The sequence below is a fragment of the Epinephelus fuscoguttatus genome, linkage group LG22 (genome assembly GCF_011397635.1).
Source record: "Epinephelus fuscoguttatus linkage group LG22, E.fuscoguttatus.final_Chr_v1".
NCBI lineage: Eukaryota > Metazoa > Chordata > Actinopteri > Perciformes > Serranidae > Epinephelus > Epinephelus fuscoguttatus.
Genome location: NC_064773.1, coordinates 11,826,345 through 11,842,368, shown reverse-complemented (window position 1 = coordinate 11,842,368; position 16,024 = coordinate 11,826,345). Strand labels below are relative to the sequence as shown.

Here is a 16,024-nt window from a genome sequence, read left to right as displayed (position 1 = left end):
AGTGTGAGGTCATTAAAACTTGAGTAATGTGCTCTCTTTTATTGATTTTTGTTATAAAAACGCTTCCCCAAAGTAAATATCTGCTGGTTTTCACTGTTTAATATAATAGTCAGTTTAATATTATTGGATTTTAGACTGTTGGTAGGACAACTTGGATGATGGACATGTTTTTTGCTGATTTCTAATAAACTGAACAATTAATTAATCACACACGAATTTCTGTGCAGTGTAGGGCATAAAATAACCAGGCAAAAGAGCTTCAGCACAAGCCATTTATTTGGCATGTTTCCAAAAATGTTACTTACATTTTGAGTGTCAAAATATGTCAAAACTTGATTATCAGTAGCTTTCTATAAATGGTAATTTAAAGCCCTATACAACATTGTATGTAGCAGTAATATACAGTTTTTATTGAACAATTCTGTTATTCCATTATTATTAAACGGGTCCCAACAGCAGGATGCTCTCTTGTATTCAGGATGTGTCAGCGGGTCCTATTAACCACGTGGGCCATGCATATTTAACGAGCTACTATTATTTCATGTAACATTTAACAATATTCAACAGCAGAAGACACAATCTTACAAAGATCAACAAAATTTAACAAAGACGCAACGTCAACTTAGAGGCAAATGTTCATTTGCAATACAGTACATTCAAGCAAAAGCTGCCACATGCAATTTCTAGCAAGTGATGTGCAAAAAGGTAACCAGATGACTCCACAAATTTTGCAATATGAGGGCGTGCTAATCAGAGATCTTTGGACTAAGGCATAGAGTGATGGAGTAAACAAATATTTGGTCATTGAAGGATCTTTTAGTGTTTTTTATTTTACAACTCAAGTCAAACTCCTGAGAAGCATAAACAGTACAGACACTGCTCAGTAATATAATCATCCAGTTCCCCATCAGGTCTTTAAAAACTCTAGTCCCTTTACTCTGCACAGCATCATGGGAAACTTAACCTTAATGTTAAATAACAAGCAGTAGTTATTCCACACCTGAGCCATTAACAGATATCAAGCTGCTTTCCTATTGCTTTTAAATGTCAAATCCAACACTACAGTACAACATGTACTGGCTCAGAATTAAAGATACGACCTGGACGCCGGCAGTATGTTACAGCAAACAAAAAATGAAGGCTTTAAAGGGACTGTTAACATTTTAAGAGGACATGTGTGCTATACACTGGGACCTGAAAGCTACAAAGAGGTCCCAATGCATCAGATAATTCCAACCTTCAAGAGTCTTAAGTGTGTGCCTTTAAATTCAATACCAAAGGGGGGCAGCGTAGAAAGTCACCGCAGACGTGTAAACACCAATACCAACAAAAAGAAGCTACAAATTAAAACCAAAACATCATCAAAAGGCACCCCTCAAAATTCACCTCATCTACAGGTTACAATGTTGACCATATTATCGAGTACATCTTAAAGTGTCTAAGCTACAAGATTGAGCAAAAAAAAAGAAAGAAACAAAGTGCTGCTGACCTTCACCAAGCCGGGTCAATATAATGCTAATAAGTAGATTACTTTACACCCTAAACCCTATTTTCTCATGTTTTTTGTTCTGAGTGACCAATGGAGACGACAATTTCTTAAAAATGGTCCAGTATTGCATGAGAGCACTAAAGTGGGTAGCAGCGAAACTATCTGTAATGCCATCACTCAGGGCATTTGTACACCCTCGATTCATGTCCACGAAAAGTGGTTGTTTTTGCCACTGACGGGCTCGGATTATTACAAGTGTCTGACGTCATTATGGAAAGGGCCTTACAGAGACAGACCTTTTTGTTTAAGAGTAAGATCCTTTTTATTTCACCAGCAACAGCTCCGAAATCACCAAACCCACCAGACTCCATTAGAAAAATCAGTAACTTCAGCTTGTACAGAGCCAGCATATTTTCACATCTAACTGGATGAATTAAGGGTTAATTTCAGTCTCTCAGAGTTGGTGATTGTTGAAACAGTAGAAAGACGAACCAAGGCAGTTTTTGTGAGTTTTATTTTGTTTCTGTTGTCTTTGAATCAAGTGTGTTTGACAATGATAAAATCGCTGTTTTGTTAAATGGAGTCTGGTGGGTTTTGTGTTTGTGATTTTGGAGCTATTTCTGGTTTAAAAAAAAGATCTTACTCCGACAAAAAAGTCTATCTCTGTAAGGATCCTTTCTTTAATGCTGCCAGACACTTCGAATAACAATCTGAGCCTGTCAATGGCAAAAACAACCACTTCTAGAGGACGAAAATTACAGCTGCACACTTGTCCATTAAAGTTAAATTGCAGCCTGTTTTGCTGCCCTCAGCTGCAGTGGTCTTGCAAAATACTGATCCCATTCGTCACTGAGACACCAAATCATGAGAAAATATGGTACAGGTTGAAAAATACCAAAGTCATCCTTCAAGATGAGAAGATTGACACCACTCTCTCATCTGTCCATTAGCTATACGGCCAACAGCCAGTTAGCATAGCTTAGCATAAAGCCTGGAAGAAGCTAGCCTGCCTCTGTCCAAAGGTAGCAAAATCCACTTCCGGTGCCAACATCTCTGAAGCAGTTTTTACACTTTGCTTGGTAGGCAGAGCCAAGCTAGCTGTTTCCCTTGTGTTTATGCTAAGCTAAGCTAACTGGCTTCCAGCTGCAGCTTTGTATTAAAGAGTGGTGTCTATCTTCTCATTGTACTACTAGCAAGAAAGCAAATGAGCATATTTCCCAAGGTGTCGAACTTGTCGTTTAAACTCACTTTTTAATAGCTGCTTAGGTTTTATACCATCTTATTTTGTTTTTTTTTTCATAATTAAAGATGCCTTTGAAAACAAAGAAAAACATAAAACATATTCACAATATAATGAAGCTTATATATGCTAATGAGGCCAATTTTCAATTTATATAACTGGTAGTATGCGCGATTAAGGAATACATATTTGGTCCCCCAAGGCCTCTTTGTCAGGTTTTGGTCCTGTCTGTGGAGGAGCAAACATAAGTGCACTTTGGGGACGGAAAGGACACTTTCAGACCTGCGGGAAAGTGCAAAAAAGCACGATAACATTTGGATCCCATTTGGATCTTAATCAGGTCCAAGTAGGATTGAAACGTCTCTACTTAACTTGTGTGGCATGGAGTAAGTGTGCAGGCGTTGCTTTTACTTTGTTAACACCTATGTGCTGTGCGTACATTAATTCTCCTTCAACTCAAAAAAGCCCCACACACAGCACATGTGATGAGCGAGGGTATGTAAACCAATTAAAAACTTACAACTGAATTGTCTCCTCTTCTAAGGTTGTTTTTTTACCTCGTCAACTAAAAAAATCAAAAGGCAAATCCACCCTTCAAAACACCATAAAGCTTCTGCTACATATAATATTTCTAAATATTTTAACCCCAAGACCTCAAAGCCAACTTAGCAGTAAACTGCAAACTAAATATTCTTCATAACTGAACTATACATATAAATCTCCCTTCAAGATGCCTGCAGGGGAACATAATCCCACTGACAATATTGTGCTTCCATCATCTTGATTCCAGCAACTGTTGTATATACATTATCTACTGAAAAACTAGATAAAGATGGGGATTATTTGAAGTTAAATTTTAATGCTGTCATAGAGCAGATTCTCCCATCGAAGTTCTTTTGCTCCCGGGATGAGTGACCGCCACTCATCTGAGAAACTTATCTGACTCTGTTAAACAGAGGACGACTATGAGGGCGCAGAATCCAACAGGAGACACACCATGACTCAGGAGCCATAGTGATCCTGGAAAAAAAAGACAACATATATTATTAGAACTTCAATTTCAGTTTGTCAGACAAGATCTTTTTAAGTGCCGTATTTCTGACCAACCTGGATTGTGCTAACTACACCGCTGGCCATGACGGAGAGTTTTCCTGCAACCGAGCGCACTCCCAGTTTGAGCTGCGACATGTCAGGAGCATTGGGCAGCACGTTGCTCAGACGGTAGGAACTTGCTGCGTGCAAAAGACAAAGACAGTCAAGCAGACAAAGAACATGCAAGAACGGAATAACTGTGTATTCGGGTATTATTATTAGGGCTGTCAATCGATTAAAATATTTAATCGCGATTAATCGCATGATGGATCATAGTTAATCGCGATTAATCGCAAATTAATCGCATATTTTTAATCTGTACATTAAATGGATTTTTTCAAATTGTAATACATGAGAATAGACAAATGCTTGCTTTATGCAAAAAAGCATGTTTATTGCTACAATGAGAAATACTCTCAGTTCAAGTAAGTAACATGTGCAAACTGCATAGTAATGTTTATTAACACAGTAGTGTGTTGAACTTAACATTCGATCTATTCATCCCCATTTAACACAAAGAATGCCCCTCAATGCACTGCATAGCAATTTGCATCAAATTCAAAACAAACAGGGTGATGCACAAAATAACTTACTAATAAATAGTGTGCATGAAACATGTTATAGAACATGACTCAAATGATAGTGCAGTGAGCCTATACCCTATAAACAGCTGTTCTGTTATATTAAGCAGAGGCTGAACAACCCAACCTCCATCTCCTCTCTTTTAACAGACCAAATAAACTAAACTAAACATCAGCCTCCATTTCTTCTCTTTTTTAACAGACCAAATGAATGTCAAGTTATTTCTTTCCACTGAGCCAGTTGTTCAAACAGACAAGCCTGTTGACATTTTCAGAAGCCAGGGAGGCTCTCTTCTTATTCACAATATGCCCAGACAGTGAAAACAGCCTCTCGCATGGCACGGAGGTGGCAGGTGTGTTGCATCCGCTGTGTGCTTGGCCGACAAGTGGTATTTGAGACTCGACGTACTCCGGTGATAAGTAAATTCACGGTGACAATAAATACAAATTACTTTTGTCCTGTCAAGAGAGCCATCTGGCAAGACTTTGTAGCTGAACTTGCCATTCAAAATACTATCTTTTTCCATTACTGTTCACGGGGTTGTAGTCTGTTCACGGGGTTGCAGTTTGCGGCATCGACCTCGGCACATTGCTTCCTGTTTTTCCGAGCTACGGAGTGACCCGAGGTTCAAATGCTACTGCGTTAATCGCGCATTAAAAAAAATAGTGCCGTTAAAGGCTTGTTGTGTTAACGCGTTAATAACGCGTTAACTTTGACAGCCTTAATTATTATATATACACATTTATTTGTATTTACCAGTTACATAAATTAACATGTTAAGTAAATGAGATATTGAATAGTTTTGGAAAAGGCAGTGCTCGTGCAGTATTCACTCACCAGTTTGTTTCTTTGGATCATCAAAGAGATCTGCTGAACTTATAGAGGAACTCCCAGCGTATCTCTCCAGCCGTGTTTTGGCCTCGTACTGAAGAACAAAATACAAAAACATTTTTTGCAAACATCCTTGAGTACTTTTCAAGTTAAAGTAATTTTTATGTGTGATTACTTTAACTGAGTTACTCCATTATTAGGTATGTATAGCCAGAAAACAGTCAACTAATCGATGACTAATCGATTATTAAAATAATCAATGACTATTTTAGTAGTCATCTAATCGGTTTGAGTCATTTTTCATAGAAAAGTACTATAAAAGTAACCTAAAATACTCATACTGCAGCTTCTTAAATTCAGATATTGGCAGCTTTACACACTCTCCCGTGACGGTGAACTAAAACCCTTTGGCGTGAGTAAGAAACAAGACATTAGATGACATAATTTTGGGGTTTGGGAGAGACAGACCGACATTTTTCAACATTTTAACACATTTTTCGATGAAATGATTAGTCGACTAATCAAAGAAATAATTGACAGATTAGTCGACAAAGAAAATAATCGTTAGTGGCAGCCCTATATGCAAGTCATCTCTAATCATTTACAACACCATATATACAGCATGTGAACAGGGTAGGATGCATGTTGTCACTGTGTACCTCAGAGTTATCTTGTTTTCCAAAGTACATGTCAGAAGAGATGGCTTTCACGTCTCCTCCAAACTTTTTCTGAGCTTCTCCACTGTCTGACACCGGTACTGCTTCTGGTTTTCTCCTGCCTGTGGGCCTGATGACAAACAATGATTACAAACACAGATATAATAATAAACATAAACACTAATAATAGCTGTATATACATTTACTTATCATGCAGTATCACAAAAACATATTTCATATTGTGACACCTGAACACATCAGATAAACTCTTTTCAGTGCAAACAGACAACTTATCAACTTTCCATGTTATACTATTGTTGGCACTGCTGTTGCAAAGAGAACCAGCTCACCTCGTTTTCCTCAGAGCCTAGCAACTACCACACTTTCCACGGTTATTCCGGTTTTACCACCGTCCACCATGTCTGCTACCAGGGATCCTAAATGCAGAGAGCTTACACTGATGCTCTTTGGTAAGTGGGGATAGTCACTGATAGCTTCCGGGGAATACAAAAGTAATATCCCATCCCTGTTTTGGTTGCACAGTGGTTGACACACTTCTTTTGTGCCGTAAATGGAGCCTTCATTTTCCTGCGGGATCACTTGATGAAGGCGAAGCTTATAGAGAACCAATCTTAACGCAGATGGTGTCATTATTCTGTAGCCATTACATTGTCAGTCATTACAATAAGATGAATCAAAAAAATATTTCCACTTTACGCAACAGAACTCAGAAAATGTACGATCATTATACAAATGATTCCACTAAAGCTTAATGAATGATAACTAATAACAGTGCCTTGCAGTGAGTGTCACCTACCTGTCATTCAAAGATGTTATAGTGGAGGTCAAAAAGAAGTCGGGCTCTGGCTTCTTGCTCTCCTTCATCCAGCCTCCTCCCTCACCTCTATCATCCCACCCCGAGGACAGACTACCTGAGGTTTCTGTTTGATCCTCAAACCGAGACGTGATCCTATAGACAGAAGAAGATCAGAATGATGTCAGGTGAGAGTACTGCGGTAGATGGACTATGTTTGAGAACTGGATCAGTGGAGAAGAAGCTGTCAAAAACAAGTACACTGACAGTCTTCTGTGATGGAGAACAGTCTCTCTCCTGGGAATTAATTGCTGCTTAAAATGTTATCTGAGTGTGCCAGGAAACTCAAGTTCCTGTTTTGCAGAATGAGGCCTCTTGACTTTACTGTTAGCAAAACTTCTCGTGTCATCATTATATGACAGTGTAATTTTGATTATACATGTTCTGCTTTGTGAGGCGGTTTGTCAGCTTAACTTAGGAACAAGCTGCAAGTGATGCCAAACCATATTATTCTGTATTTATTAGATGCATCCCGTCAAACTCATGTTGGTAGTGATGAATTCAGAAGGGTAGGACTGCTGCCAGTACAGCTTAGAGTAGAACAACAAGCTGCATCACATGTGTGACATTACAGATGGTTATGCTCCCAAATATTTGAGTTCTCAGATAACCTTGGTCCATACTCAGCATAACTGTAATCAGGGTCTACAGCCTACAGCAAGTTAGATTTAAGACTTTTTAAATGCCACTCAGAATCAAATTTAAGACCAATGTTATAACAAAATATGAAGGAAAAAAAACCCATATAAAATGACATCATTAACTTTTTGCCCAAATGGTTATTGGAACATTAAACAGTACTTTTTTGTCTTAAAGGTGGAACAGAAGGAGGATATACCTGGCAATTATTATATTATTAGCACAAAAATCAGAGGTTTTCTTGGCAGTTTTTTCTTTCTTACTCTGCCTTGATTCCCATCATGCCTGGTTTGAAAAACTATTTACATTAAGCTAGCTAGGAGACAGTGGATCCTCTGCTCTGAGCATCACAACTGGTAACAACATGAGTGTTGTTGTTAAAAAGAAGTACCAATTATGTTGAGATTTTACAATGCACCACCACCACATACTTTCCATGTCTTAGCATTTTTAAGATTTTTGAATGATTGATTTGAGACATTTTAATGCCAATTAATGCTTCATTTTATTAATAATAATGAATGCAATGCCCTTTAAGACATTTTAAGGGTCTGCAGGAACTCAGTATGTATGTTACTCAGGGGCCACTGTGTGTTCATGTTAAGTGCCTCCCGTGAATAATGCAGACAACAGGTGCCATGTTGTGGAACAGCTATCCACTTCACATCAAGTCTTTAAACATGAAAGGGGCTTACAGAAGTCAGGTTAGGATTAAAGATTTACACTGAAATTTGCATCAATCCATCCATTTTCGTAATCGCTTATCCTCTTGGGGGTCTCGTGGGGGGCTGGAGCCTATCCCAGCTGACATTCAGCGAGAGGCAGGGTACACCCTGGACAGGTCGCCAGACTATCACAGGGCTAAGAGAGACAGACAACCATTCAAGCTCACATTCACACCTACGGACAATTTAGAGTCACCAATTAACCTGCATGTCTTTAGACTGTGGGAGGAAGCCGGAGTACCAGGAGAAAATCCACGCTGACACTAACCACCACACCACTGTGCCACCCCTTAAGTGACATTTTATTTTTTTTGACATGGGAGTTTTTCTTAAATTTTGGTGATGTTCTTTGGATCACAGGACTGTGTTAGTTTAGTTTTTATCTTGAGATTAGTTGTGTTGGAGCCATAATATAGTTTTTGTTAGTTTAGTTTATCCTTATCTAAACACTGAATGAACTAATGATTGAATATGGATAATCCTGTCGCCCTTCTATGTTATGGTGAGCATGTGTACACTGTGTTGAGAATTAATGGATCGCCAAATCCAAAGAGAGATAAAGTGCACTGGACACTGGTTTATTTTTAACCCAGAGCACACGTCTGGGACAAGTTCACCTGTTCACTGCTCAGTGGCTTGTTTGGACATTTTGTAACAAGCTGGAATAAACATTTTTTTTTACTTTATCTATAAATCAGTGTAAACAGCAGCTGGAGAAGAGGGGGATTTTGAAATTAAAATTCAAAGGGCCTTTAAGGGATGAATATATTAAGATACAATATTATCAAATCAGTGTATGAAAACTGACATCAAATCACAAAATATTCAGAAAATTATTCAAGACAAAAAAAGGAAAAAAAAAAAACAAGAAATAAAAGAGTGATGCATGCAACACTTTAAAAAAATCTGAATATTAAACCACCTGCTTTGAAAAACTAAACTGAAGCAGCAGATCAGTTTTAAAACTTTGAAAACAGCAGAGCACAGAATATTATGTTAATAAACATAATGACAGTAATTAAAAAGAATAATTGTCTGACCTTGAGCTGAAGGACCCTTCATCATCATCATCATCGTCAACAAACCGTCGTCCTTTGCTGGTCTTGGTCCCCTGTGGATTCTCCTGCTGGATTATGTGCATGTCCGATGTCACAGAGTGAGACACGCCACTACAGAGCGAGAATGAGAGCAAGAAACAGAGATATGAAAACTAATGCTTCTTTCAGCTACAGGATCACTAGCAGTTGTCTCCTAATCGTCGTCATCATCATCATACCTCCTGATGCCCAGACCCATGCCCAGTCTCTCAGCTTGCTCTTTCTTCTTCCCCTCTAATCCCTTAAACTTCTTCTCCTCCATTTTCCTCTGCTCCTCAAAATCTTTATAGGCCAGACGCAGGGACGGAGCACTGAGAAGGAAGAAGGCCATTGAAATATCAAAACAGCAGGAAAAGTACAACAAAAATCCACTGACCACACGTTAAGGTAAGAAAACATAATAAATAATAAAGAAGCAAAGAGACGCACATGGATTCCTCAGGTTGGGAGCTCTTCTTTGCAGCAGTGGCGCCCTCTTCTTTCTCTCTGAGCTTGTCGGCAGCCTGAGCCTTCTTCTCCAGCTCTGAGAAACTCTTGCTGCTCACCTTGTGAGCGCCCAGACCACCCTTCTTAGAGGCCAACTACAGGCAGACACATTTTGCAAAGCATGCTATGAATGCAAAGTCTGTGAGAACACATAGTGGCAATAATGCGTACAGTTATGTGAGCACGTACTGTTTTCTTGGCGGCAGTTGGCTTCTTCTTAAGAAGAGAGGAATGGTCTGGAAAAATCAAATGATGGTAAAGTTAAATAACCAACAATAATTTAGATACAAGCACATGATCTTTGAGTAAACGTGAAGAATATAAACCAACCTAGATTTGCTTTTGGAGAAACACTCAGCATGTCCACACTGGGACCCTCTTCTAGATTACCTGAAAGGGTTTAATGTAAATGTGTTGAGCCACATAAATGACACTGAGATAAGTACGACTATAGCATGTTTGTATTTTGTGAATACCATTACTGTCTTCCTCTTTTTCCCCAGTTGATGGCTTCTCTGATATAGTGGAGCTGAGACTCATTTTGGCCATGTTCAAATTCTCAGGAAGATCCTGGGCATTAAACAGACACACCTAGTGAGATACTCTGTCACTGGCAGACATCCAACAAGCAGGTATGTGGATAAAAATCACACCTAGGAAAGGCAAGCACTCTCCTATACCTGTGAATGCAGACTGAAGAAATCCACCTGCTTGTCCTCTGGTGATGTTGGGGAGAGAGGAGCCTGACTGTCGAGCCACAACTGCACAGAAGAAGAGCAGTAAACTGATAAAGCTATCTGTGCACTTAAAGATATATTATATGCAAAGTAAAATACGTAAAGAGGAGCTACACAGAAAGTTTGTTTTATCTGTTTTTTCTATTAATTGCTGTGGAGCAGCCTGTAAATGAAGGATGTTTGATAATAGTAAACAAACGTGTGCATTACGTCAGTGCCATGGCGTCTGGTGGCTTGCGTGGCTAAAGTCTTTATCTTCTCTCTGTACAGCTGAGCAGCTCGGCTGTTGTACTTGCTGTTGGCAGCATTAGCTGTGCACCCATGTTGATTGAAAAATGAAACCTGAACAGATACAGGAAACAACAACAGGATGAATTAAGTTAAATTATGTGTGTGAAGCACAACACTGTTGACAGTGTGCTGACATGTAGCCTTCAGGTACTGACCGCGCTGGCGTTGCCTCCCACTTGCATACATCTTAGCTGAAACCATGACCAGTTGAAATCCAGCTCAGTGGACCTGTGGAACAACAATGTCAAGATCTGAACAAAGCTTTAATTCTTATGTCACAAAATAGTTTGACAGGGACGAACAGCTCAGGTTCCAAAAGATTTCTCTCCCTGTTATTTTACTCTTGACTGGATTTTTCAAGGGGAACTCCAGTATTGTTGCACATGAAACCCTTTTTCTCCCTGCGTTTGTATGAAAGATAAGATAAGAGATAAGATAAGATACACCTTTATTGATCCCATAATTGAGAAATTCCAGTGTTACAGCAGTCAAGGGGAAAGAGTCAGATTAAAGATTTCAAAATTTAAATTTAAAAACTTAAAACTTAAAAAACTAAGCATGCAAAATAAGTACAAAAATACAAGAAACAGCAATAAATAACAATAACAATAACAATAACAATAATAATAATATTAATGAGCAGCAGTGAATGAAAATGAGCAGTGAACAAAGGGAGCACATCTAGTGCAAGTGACTGTATGTGCAAAACAGCAGACAGCTGTGGTGTCCATAAAGTGTCCATAGTGTCAATAAAGTGGCAGGGCAGGGCAAGTGACTTGTGTGAACAAGAATTTTTGAAAATGGTCCAGTACTGAGAGGGAATGGTGTGCAAATCCTCTAATGTAATCACCCGTGACAATTTATTTACACTAAAAGTGTTTGTATTTACCACTGACAGGCTCAGATTGTGATGAGAAGTGTCTGACAACATTACAGAAAGGACCCTACAGAGAAATTAAATATTTCTTTAGTACCTTTTGCTTGTTCTGGCCTGATTTGTGTCCAACTTACACCAACAAGAAGTTAAGTTTTGAAATCTTGCAAGTTATTTGTTGCAGGAAAAACAAGAGTGGAAATGTTCAATGAGAGTTAGGAGAGAGGACTGCCGGAAAAAGTTTGTTGTGTCGGAGTACAGAAAGTGCATCTTAGTTTTATCTAAAAGATTTTCAATGTCATCGCTGAATATTTGTCTGAATTGGACAATGTGGAAAAGTCAGAGAGATTTCAGAACGATACTTCTCCTTTAGCAAGACTTGGTCACAAACAAGTAAAAGGTAAAGACAAATGATGGTCTTCTCCATATTGTTGTAAAACACATAATAAGAATCTGAGCCTGTCAGTGGCAAAAACATGCACTTTTTTAGGACGTAAATCAACCAGCTGCAGCACTCTTGCTCAGTACTAGACCAGCTTCAAAAACTGTTGTTCCCATCAGACGCGAAAACACTGGACAACTGGGTCCAGGTTCCGCTTTAAGAATCTTCTGAAATTGTGCAAAAACTCAAAACTACGCTACTGTAAATTCACAATACTCATGCCTTATCACATGAGCTGTAGTTTGTCTGCATGATCATAAGCTGCAGGAAAGGCACATTTCAAAATTATAAGTAAAAGGAACATATTAAAAATACAGTAGTATCTGACCTCGAGCTGAAGGACCTCAAAATGCTCATCGTCTAACAAAGACAAAGCACATGGATCACATTACTCCAGTGTTGGTCTCACTCCATGAACAGACTACTGGAGCTTAGAATTCACTACAAAATTTTAGTTATTATCTATACGGGTTCAAGCTGTCACTATAAGTCAACTTTAAGTGTTGACTGGGTGTCCCAGAGCTCAGCTTAAAAAGAAAATGGAACAAGTTATCTTTGCTCATACACTTTATAATAAATTCTGATGATTACAATCAAGTGAAAAAGATTGGTATCTGTGTAAAATTCACTTTATTGCCAGCGAAAAGGCGATTACAAACAACTGATACAAATCTCAGCCTCCAAGCCTTAAGCAATGGACTGACAAAATCAAGGAGATCTTTATCATGGAAAAGATGACTTTCCCCCTGAGGTTTAGAGAAGCAATATTCCCCAGAAAATGGGAGAAGTGGACCGTCATGATTACTTAACTGGTGTGCCCCCACACAATGTTCTCTATTGTGTTTATGTTCTGTCTAAACATTTAGAAATACTTTAAACAAAGAGTTAAAGAGTTAAATAAATAAATTCAACTGGAATCTAAAATGTATATGAATTATATTTTCATACTTTTGGACTTGTTGCTACCCTGTCTCTTTGGTATTTCCTGCTAATTGCTTCAACTGTGACACTTTTTTTAATATCTGTTGCATGATTTTGAAGAGCGATGTAGAAATACTGCAATTCAAACACCCCAACAGCAAATGCACAGGAAAAAACAACAACAGTAAGTAAAGGGAAAACAAATAAAGCAAATTTTGGCGGAAACACAAAAAAGGACTACAATCAAACGAACAAGCTGTTGCCAGATTTTCTGAAAGACTCCTGCGTCTAATTTTCTTTACATGTAAAACATTGCCTGCTGTGAGGTGTTTTTGCTTTGAAACGTGCACTCCATAAATAGGTCCTGACTAACCTGATAAAGCTCAGGTGCACCCCCAGAGACCTGTGAGTCCCAGAGCAGTCTATACACAGGAACACACCATAGGTGATGCTGGCCCAGCTGGGGTTTTTAGCTGAGCAGTCAAAGCAAACCTGAGAGGAAGAGAGAGCAGAGAAGATGCATAAAAATAAAGCTTTATCTCAAAATATTCACAGATGAGGCAACTGACATTTTAATGAAGCAGTAAAGACTGGTACTTATTATTATGACAAGTTATTATGGCGCAAGTCTTTCCTCATGCAAGAGCCTGCATATGAAATCAATAAAAGAGACGTGGAAGCAAACAAAGTCTGAAGTGCATGCTGCCACTATGATATTCGCTGGCTGCTGATTCAAACAGCTGTTAGTGAAGTGGGTTGAGTTTCTCATTGAAATCACCTCTTAATGGCAAAGCTATGAGCACTGTTGCTTTGTGAATGTCATTCACTACTGTCTAACATTTTCCCACGCAGACCAAAGGCCTTGAGGATGCTTAAAACAAACAAATATCAAGCCTCCACAAACACAGCTAGCTTAGAGGCAACTGTCAAAATGTAGCTAGCTGCCAACCACGTAGCTAACGTTACGTTCATTAATGTCCTGTAAATGTTACCAGCCCACAGTTCAACAAAACCTACCGTGTTTAAACATGTCACGTATTAGCTAGTTGTTAAATTAGCTGATAAATTAAAGCTAGCTTTAGCTTTTCCCCAAAGTGCGACGTGTCAGTTGAACTTCCTTGTTAAAGAGAGTAAACTGTCCGCCGTTTGAAACTCTCACCTTGTTCGTAGGGACGGCGCGAAGTCGCTTAAAAATGGTGGAGATATCGTGTCTGCTGGGCTCTGACATTGTTCTGTCTGTAGGTAATAACTGTCGGTTATGTTGAGAAGTAGAAAGGAAAAAACAGCCACTGTGTTTCCTCAATAATAACTGAATACGACACGTCAATAGGAGAACATCATGGTCGGGCTCTGATTGGATAAAAGTGACCCGTGGTTATGTTATTGTAGCAAGGGCTGATGGGTAGTGTAGTTCATCCTCACATTTTGACGTTACAGTGTTTTCATATGTCTATGGTTTTCACTGTGGTTAAAGCGACATATTCAGGTCCTTTATTCAAGTCTGGACTTTTTTCTGAAGGATTACCACTCATTTATAAACGTTTTAATATGCATTTAATTACTGTAAGATTGTTTAACCCTTTGAAACCTGAGCAAATTGGTTTGATTTCTTTTAAAAACATGGGAGGAAGGCAATGAGCCACAAAAAAGTGATTATTATTATTGAATAATCAATCAATTATTCAATTATATATATATATATATATAACCAATTTTAATTTTAATTTAATATACTTTATTAATCCCCAAGGGGAAATTCAATTTTTCACTCTTGTCAATTACACACAGGTCCGAACACACACATGCACAAACTGGACCTATACATGCACTAAGTGGAGAGATGTCAGAGTGGGCTGCCCATGACAGGCACTCTGAGCGGTTGGGGGGTTCGGTACCTCGGCAGTGCCCAGGAGGTGAACTGGCACTTCTCCAGCTACCAGTCCACGCTCCATATTTCTGATCCGGACGGGGACTTGAACAGGCGACCCTCCGGTTCCCAACCCAAGTCCCTATGGACTGAGCTACAAGGGTTCGAAGGTTTAAATACTAATGGTGTCTGAAAGCAGCACAAGAAAAGAGATGTCACTCCATGCCTGAGTGACATCTTGACTTGAGTAGGCTATATTAACTTTTAATTCAAGGTACAGACTGATTTAATTTAACTTTCTGCATCCAACAAAAGTAAGGTTAAATATAATCTTACCCCCTCTGATTTAGAGTGGTTTAGAGGAATCCATATTCCCACACTGAACTTGGTCTTGCCCCGAAATAGAATACCCTTATTAATCCCTAGCAGGGAAATTTGGCTGTTGCAGCAATACAGGGGAAAAAATATATAGATAAGTATAGAAAGAAACAGAGATAAACAATGAGAGAACCCAAACTAAAATAAGACTTTGGAAACAAGATGACATAATAATGTGAGTGGTGTTAATAAAGTGACACTGGCAAAATGTACAAGATATTTTTATATTTCGGGTAACGCCACCAATTAAACCTTACTCTCAAGCACAAAAACATTAATAAATTCCAAAAATGTGTAGCATTGGAATAAGGATTTATCTGCAAGATACTGACTACAAACTCATAAAAATGTGGGAAACTGAAGCACAAAATTCCAACATCTGTAGGATTCTGTGGATGGATTAAATTTGGTATTTCATTGTATAAAGTTAACTTTAAGCATGTTAGTAAGGCATTTTTCTACAGAGCCCCTGGAGTCCCAAAATGCGATTTTTGTTTTTTTGTCTTGTGCAGTGATACTACACAAGATTATCATTTTTGTGGGAATAGGTTATTATCTTGGGTGCTTAAGATAAAAAAAAACTTTTCTGGACTTAAGGGACTCTGTATTTTCCTTATTTCTGACATGTACACTCTGCAATTAAAAGAACTATACAACTTAACTATCAACGTCAAGTATAACTATATTCAAAATTTTTAAAAGATCCTTACATATACTCACATGCAAAAAGATTAAACTCTTTTTAGGTCTAGTAAACATCTTGACATCATCAGTGAAAAGTTAACGATAAGAAATATCAGTGC

At 38.5% G+C, this 16,024-nt stretch overlaps 1 protein-coding gene across 2 annotated transcripts; it reads right to left on the bottom strand.

Moving 5' to 3' along the window:
• Window positions 1–4: 4 nt before the first annotated feature.
• arfgap3 (ADP-ribosylation factor GTPase activating protein 3) lies at window positions 5–14,311 on the bottom strand. Of its 2 annotated transcripts, XM_049566529.1 has the most exons (16): window positions 14,136–14,311; window positions 13,350–13,468; window positions 10,895–10,967; window positions 10,659–10,790; window positions 10,392–10,472; window positions 10,188–10,281; window positions 10,042–10,101; window positions 9,901–9,947; window positions 9,655–9,806; window positions 9,405–9,536; window positions 9,169–9,297; window positions 6,708–6,860; window positions 5,894–6,020; window positions 5,241–5,328; window positions 3,837–3,961; window positions 5–3,749 (listed from the first exon to the last, which is right to left on the bottom strand). In XM_049566529.1, exons 1-16 carry the CDS (start codon window positions 14,202–14,204, stop codon window positions 3,732–3,734), a joined length of 1,599 nt encoding a protein of 532 aa, XP_049422486.1. In that variant the 5' UTR covers window positions 14,205–14,311; the 3' UTR covers window positions 5–3,731. The 2 variants fall into 2 exon arrangements, with proteins under 2 accessions (XP_049422486.1, XP_049422485.1); XM_049566528.1 differs by lacking the exon at window positions 5–3,749 and having other exon boundaries at window positions 3,813–3,961.
• Window positions 14,312–16,024: the final 1,713 nt, after the last annotated feature.

Coding starts and splice junctions, on each gene's coding strand:
- arfgap3 (XM_049566528.1), bottom strand. CDS start 14,204: ATGTCAGAGCCCAGCAGACACGATATCTCCACCATTTTTAAGCGACTT. Junction 13,469..14,135: donor GCGCCGTCCCTACGAACAAG/GTGAGAGTTTCA, acceptor TCTTCCTCTCAG/GTTTGCTTTGACTGCTCAGC. Junction 9,298..9,404: donor ATGGGTCTGGGCATCAGGAG/GTATGATGATGA, acceptor CTCGCTCTGTAG/TGGCGTGTCTCACTCTGTGA.